Below are 7,506 nucleotides of genomic sequence, written 5' to 3'. Positions count from 1 at the left end.
ATCCCCATGACATTGAACATTATTTCTTGACCGGTGCTCCGTTCATGGACGTGGAGTTCTTTCCCAAAAGTGCCCATCTCGAAAGAAATATGTGGACAGACAATGATCGTAATATGAGTCATTTCTTTTTACAAACATTTTCGAATTTTGCACGATATGGGTAAGTTGTTTAACAATTTTATTCATTTGATAAAAATTATAACTATTTATTTTGCTATAAAATTTTAGTCACCCTACTCCTCAACAAGTTTTGGGTTTACATTACGAACGTGCCTATCAGGGTGAAATTCGTTACTTGAATATCAACACAACTTATAACTCGTCGATATTACTAAATTATCGCCAAACTGAAAGTGCCTTTTGGACACAATACTTGCCAACAGTAATTGGAGTCTTTGTTCCGACATATCCACCCACCACTGAATTCTGGTGGGAACCAAAGGAACCGCTACAAATAGCATTTTGGAGTATGTCTGTAGCGTGTTTCTTTTTGATCGTTTTAGTTTTTATCTGTTGCATTATGTGGAGAAATGCCAAGAGGTAAGATATGACGGAATTTAAAGAAAACTAGACAATTATCTGAGTATAACTTTTTATTAAAAATTTGGTTTAATTCTAGACAATCTGATCGTTATTATGATGAAGATGTATTCATTAATCACGATGGCACCGAATACGATCATGAATCTCGAACTACCGGTGTTGATAATACCAATTTAGCTGCAAATCATCAGGTGATGCGATCACGTGACAACCTCTACGAATATCGAGATTCTCCATCATCGAAAACGTTAGCCAGTAAAGTCCTAACGGATACCACATCAATACGATCTCCCAGTTCATTGGCCACAACACAAAAAACAAGTGGCAGTCAATCTTCATTGAAATCTGCAATATCGCTTAAGGAAAGCAATGGCGGTGGTACTCTATCGCCATACTCGCGACCTCCACGTAGTGAAGCTAGTGTTGCACCAGCAGCACGTGTAATAACGAATGGTGTTGCGGTTGCTTCTTTGAATCAACCTAAATCAGTGGAGGAGAAACGTTTATTACAACGTGAACCCATACCATTGTCATCTACACCCGTTCCCGTGGAACCAACTTATAAGCCGGCATCAAAAACATTACCCAGCAGTCGAAGTACAACACCTGTACCAAGTGCCCGTTCGACAACGACAACTACAGCCACATTGTCTTCCGGCATAAATGTTCAACCATTGGTTGGTATTTCGAAATCACAATCCCGTACTCAAGTTATAGAAGGTGTGCCGCAAACATCTGTATAAGAAACCGCTCTCTAAATATTACAATATCAGATAAAGTATCATCTATAGATATTTTTTCCGCTACTGTTACATTTAGAGAGGGAGATATAAAATATGAATATATTAATTATTAAATGTTTAAATAAAATTATATTTTGTTTGTTGATTTCTTTATGCAAAATGTAATTTTAATTAAACGCAATAACTGTAAGAAATTAAATTGAACAGCTTGTATTTGTAAATTAAAACGAATTCTAGAGAGTTACTGCTGGTCCAGATATTCGATATGTTTTTTTTTCAGTAACTGTGTTTTGAAAATAACTCACATTAATTGATTGGAATAAAATTTTTAAAGAATTTGACCTCAAGTTATAAATTATCTTGTAAAAAATTTTATTACAAATCTGTTCATCCATTCAAACTTGGTATATTTTTCGATCATTCTTATAATTGCTTATAAGAAAATTATAAACATAAATATAGAAACATTTAATTAAATATAGTATGTATGTAACGACAATATGTAGCAATTAAGTTCATATTAAAAACACGATCTTTAAGGTGATAACAATTAGGAAGGTATATATATATATATATTATTTTTGTATTTCTACATATACATACCACAAAGCATTTAAGCAACTAATTTTCTATAATTATATATAGTTTTTTAAGTAACAAAAGAACCAACCCATGAATACAAATCCATATCAAAACATTCCAATTTTAATAATTTTAATATTAGTTTAATAATAATGTTACTTTTGTAAATAAATAAAAATGTTTTTAAATTTTTATTTATTTTTCAACTTATAATTAAATGTATACAACTTTTTGTTTTATTTTATTTTTTTTTTTTTGTACAATGCCTTGTACTTGTAGGTTTAAACATTAGTTTTGTAATCATTTGTGTACATTTGTGAATCGTCGCATATCAGTGAAACCGTCCAATATTTGTATATGTTTTCGATGTGTTTATTTGTTCAATTGTCTTATATACTCGTGTATCGTTGACATATACCATAGAAGTATTTTGTATGAGAACAAAATAATATTTATGTATAAGTTAGTTTTATTACTATTATTAATTCTTTTTCTAATATATCGTTTTACAAATTGCACATTTATTCCCCTAAACATTAATTTTCGTTTTATTTGTTTATAGTATCCATGACATATAAATAAATCTTCATATATCATCAAATGTGTTGTCTTCCCAATCATTCTCATCATTTTTGTTTATGTCTTGTCCATGTCCTAAACTGAAGCATACATACATGTATGTATATTGTGAATGTTTATTTAACTATCAAAGGTAAGTAAAAAAATTTAGGATATGAATTCCATTTGAATTTCGAAACATTACAATTGTAATCTTAAGTCTCGAATTACTAATGAAATCTTTACAACTGAAATGCTTGCAATAGTCAGCTTCTTCCCACTCCAATATTTGTCCTAAATTATATGGATATTTCATTGTGAAGATGCATAAATTGTAAATTTCTACATCCCGTCCGCTATTGGCACTGGCGTTACCAGTTATCACTCAAGCATAATCAATCTACAGATCTTGGTGATTTTAGAAATATACATGACAATATATAGTATTATCTAACAAATTCCTGATTATGCAAGACATAGATGCGAATTCGAAATCGCCATCTTCAAACCATTTAACTCAATTCCAAAACCATAGAAATTCAATACCATCGAAGTACCTAACCACCCCATTTCCTTTACATTGTTCAACGACTCTCTTTCTTATTATGGTAATAAAAACTCTGAACTATTATGGTAAAATGTTGTTTAAATTTCTCATAAAGAAATGTGCCATAATTTTCGAAATATATGTTGACAAATTTTACTTTAAGCAGTTGTAGACTTAAGTTATTAAATTACTGTACCTTGCACAGCCAAATTCAAAGTCTGTCCTTTTTCCAGAAGTATTGAGGGTTCCGGTCTCGTCATCTTAGTAGAAGACTATTTTTTTTCTTGTCCTAAAAACCCAAAATAAAACAATTTATGTTTTCAAATTTACAAGAGCTTATATTTTTATGACATCTTAAAATAGAAAATTAAAAAAATATATATTCTTCTGTAAAAACAAAACCATACTTCCTGTGGTAAAAGTAAGAATTTTGTTTAATAATCCTTGACTAACATATTGTGTATATTTAAAAAAAAATATATAATTTAAATTATTTTATTTAAAAAAAATTAAAATAGGATAATGAAAAATCCTTTTCAAGGTCACATTAAAAATAGAAATCATTATACTTATAAATATAATGAGGCAGCAAAAACAATATCTCGTTTCAGTAAACGTATACCTTCGGCAAATTTGTTCTCCAAATCTGTATTGCCTATCGTCTTAGCAGCCTGACACATTTGACGCAAAAGCTCTTCCAAACGACGCATACAACGAATAATTGATCCCTCAAAAATATCTGTCATTTTGCAAACATTCAAAAACGATGTACCCTTACACCAGGCAAGCACAACATCCATAAGGAAGGGCTTGAATTTATCCACGTACGATTCTTCGTCCAATTCCAATTTACATTCATTTGAAATTTTAGCTATACGGCGGGCCAATTCTTGCATTGAACGCAAGGGTCCAGATAATTCTTCGGCTGAGGTTGGATTTTCGGAGGACTTTTCATCACACACAAAACATGAGAGTAGGGATACAGCTTGTGCTGTTGTCAAGTCATTGAACACACCATTGAAAATCATTTCAGTCATTAGTAGTTCATCGGCAGAACTAAGTTCACAAGCCACACGACCCTTGAATTCAATAACATCTTGGGCAGTACAGTATTCCATTCGTCGAAGAATACGTTTACGATGCTTTAGTTCGTCCATTTGAAGAAGGCTTCTTGCCTCTTTTAGCTTAGCTTTGGCTGTCTTCAATTCTTCCATAACTTTTAATTTTTGGGTGTACAGAGCATAGATGCGATCCAATTCAGGTGAATTATGTAGGGGATGGGCAAATAATCTCTCTTCGAATTTAGCTATGGAGTCCACAATATTCTTAAATTCTGGATCCTTAATGTTCATTTCAGTAATTGGATTTAGCAGTGGAGGTCCCTTCGGGAAACGGTTCTTCACTTCTTTTATTGTTTTTAGGACTGATCTGCGGTTATCGGCCGGTCTTAAATCATTAGGATAATACACTCTCAGTGATGATATTTGTGATATAAGTTTATGTACAACTGGAACAACCTCCATGTTTCCTTTTTGACCGGGCTTGCAAGGCTTTGGATCATCGTTTTTGGACGACTCTTCCGATACATGTAACAGGACATCGACAATTACAGATGTTTCAGCTTGTAAAGGATTTTTAGTTTTACTTGTCTGCTTCTTAAAATTAACCACTATACCCCAGTCATATTCCTCTGTATCGTTTTTGACTTTTACCAGACGTCCGGGTTGAAGATATGGTACTAGATATTCTGGTTTTGTAATCCAGGTTCGAAATTGTTTACCCAATGAATCAAGTTGGTCGCGAATGTGATGATACGAAGCTACACTATGTTCTTCATTTATTTTAAACTTCTCCAGTTCCTTTTGTTTTTCTTGTACCTCTTTATATAAGTCTGGAATGGAGGACTGGTTTTGGAACTGAAAGAATGATCGTTCCAACATATATTCGGGATTGATTTCATCCACTCTCAGCAGATTTAAAACCATATTATAGGTTAAGTGGAAAGCAGAATTGATGGGATCCGCTTTTCCTTGAACGATACCTCTTCCGACTGCTGGTGACACCTTTTCATCAATCATTAATATAACAATACCTTTGTCATCCAAACCACGACGACCGGCACGGCCTGCCATTTGAATATATTCACCCGAGGAAATCCAACGAAAATCTTTGCCATCAAATTTTCTAGGTGCTGTGAAAAGAACCGTTCTGGCCGGCATGTTTAGACCCATAGCAAACGTTTCAGTAGCAAATAATGCTTTAAGTAGACCTTCACCGAACAAGATTTCAATAATTTCCTTAAGAATTGGCAATAGACCACCATGATGTATGCCAATACCTCGACGAAGTAGTGGTAAAACATTCTCAACTTGGGGTAATTGACGATCTTCTTCCGATAGTACATCCAAAGCATTGTTGAAGACTTCGTCGACTAATTTCTTTTCCTCGGCAGTATTGAAATCTAATTTCGCCATTTGCATGGCATACACCTCACAGTCTTTTTTACTGAATGAGAAAATGATTACGGGGGCAAAATTCCGTTCCATTATCATTTTTACAATTTTGAAGATATTCGATTGGCCAGAGTTGACACCTTTAATGCCACCTTTACGACCTTTTTGATCACCTTTAGCGGCTTCACCTAGAATGGAAGAGAAAAATATTAAAATAAGTTGTCATATTTTTGAACCTAAGTTGTAAGGAATTGGAAGAGCTGCTGAAAAACTAGTTAAGTCTATACTTTTTTTAATACTGTGGTGACTCACGACTTACACATATGGAAATGTAAATATTGATTACTTACCAGCATTTTGTAAGACAGCCATAGCAGTTTTAAAATTATCTTCCTTAAATTGACCTTTTTCATCAACAATTAAATGTATACCATCGCCACCAGCCGGAAATATGTAGTGCTGCAAGGGCGTAGGACGATAATCAGTGTAGACGACGTGACACGGTTGCTTATGCAAATGACAAACCCACTCAGCAAATTGTCGGGCATTAGGAATTGTGGCAGAAAGGAACACATAACGAACGTTATCGGGCAACAGGATCAAGGTTTCTTCCCACACAACACCACGTTCTTTGTCACGCATGTAATGGATTTCATCGAAAACAACCCAACCGACTTCACGCATAATTTCACTACCACGATATAACATGTTACGCAAAATCTCTGTAGTCATAATAAGGCAAGAAGCTGAGGGGTTAATTGTAACATCACCCGTAACCAGACCCACATCTTTAAATTCTTCACTAAATTCTGTACTTTTGATTGGACAATGCCTTAATAGGTGTGGTATAGATGACACGTTGTTTGCAATTAAGGGACTTAGCGATAGCGTATTCAGCTACCACAGTTTTACCGGCTGATGTGTGAGCCGAAACCAATACACTTTGTTGGTTATCAATACACAGAATTGCTTCCTTTTGAAAAGGATCCAAGACGAATGGATACTCCTTAGCTGGGGTACCAGTAAACGGCTGCAAGGGTATGTAGTCCTGTCCGGGATATACTGCAACTTCATGTGTGCAAGATTCCGGTGATTTAATCACATGTACTGCAATTCGAGATTGTAAAGCGTCGACACAAATGTCATCCAATATAGACTCGGTCATTTTAGCACGTTTATTGCCTTCATCATTATCAGCATCTTCGGAGGTAGCAAGTGGGCGCTTCTCCGTTGTCTTTGGTGTCCTAAAACAAAAAAATATGATTACTAAATTTCAATTTGAATAACAAATTACTTACGATTCTTTTTCGCCGTCATTTCCCTCAACGACTGGAATTGGTGGTTCTATAGCATTTGAATCATCCTGCTCATTGAAACAATTGAATAAATCGTCCACATCGGCCATTGTGATGTGCAGTAAACTTGTTTTAAGTCACAAATTCCTCTCCTTTAATTATTTATTCAATTTGTTAAAAGTAATAACACAAACGAACACGAGTTTACCACACGCTACTTCAATGAAAGACCGATGTCTGTTGTGCTGAACATCGATAAACGATAACTTTGATAATTATTACGATTACACAAAAAAGATTACACAAAGAGCCCTAATGTTGTATTTGCTTTTTACCTAGTGTTTACAAATGAAATTTTTTGGGTAGACAATAGCAAAGACACAATCCATTTTAAAAAATATATTTATACAGTCGAGTACGGTTATATCGACTAGTAGGGACTTATTATTTCGGTATATCCAAGGTAAAGCAAAACATAGGCTTAGCAGAAAAAATATACATTTAGTTAGACACTAGTAAAGGCCTAAGCAGAATGCTCGCGTTGAGCCATCCGTTGCGTTATGTTTTATCGAAAATACAACAACCACAAGGAAACGATAACAAAAACGCTCGAAGTTGATGTGCGCTGCGCTTCGGAGTTAAATATATTTTAACTTTTTGCGTGCGTTAACGCGATAACAAAAAACGCTCAACGCGAACATTCTTTTTAGCCTTTAAGTTTTTTTGTCTTTTTGACAGTTCTTAAGCTGCATTTCTTCTTTAATTATCCTGACATTACAAATTAA

General features: G+C 34.2%; 2 protein-coding genes across 2 annotated transcripts; one reads left to right on the top strand and one right to left on the bottom strand.

The window, feature by feature from the left end:
- Window positions 1-5: 5 nt before the first annotated feature.
- LOC133323558 (uncharacterized) lies at window positions 6-1,371 on the top strand (the record flags this gene model as incomplete). The annotated part of the gene is made up of 3 exons (XM_061532473.1): window positions 6-160; window positions 229-540; window positions 620-1,371. Coding segments are annotated over 3 exons (1,134 nt in total), but the record flags the coding sequence as incomplete, so codon positions are not given.
- Window positions 1,372-3,539: 2,168 nt separating this feature from the next.
- On the bottom strand, window positions 3,540-6,834 carry LOC133323559 (exosome RNA helicase MTR4-like). Its single transcript, XM_061532474.1, is given in 4 exon segments — window positions 3,540-5,614; window positions 5,777-6,237; window positions 6,239-6,670; window positions 6,725-6,834. Coding segments are annotated over 4 exon segments (3,072 nt in total). The 5' UTR covers window positions 6,832-6,834; the 3' UTR covers window positions 3,540-3,542.
- Window positions 6,835-7,506: the final 672 nt, after the last annotated feature.

Source organism: Musca vetustissima, unplaced genomic scaffold (assembly GCF_032173495.1).
Source record: "Musca vetustissima isolate MV318-11 ecotype Yass unplaced genomic scaffold, APGP_CSIRO_Mvet_v1 utg9771, whole genome shotgun sequence".
Lineage (NCBI taxonomy): Eukaryota > Metazoa > Arthropoda > Insecta > Diptera > Muscidae > Musca > Musca vetustissima.
This window is presented reverse-complemented; position numbering and strand designations above follow the sequence as displayed.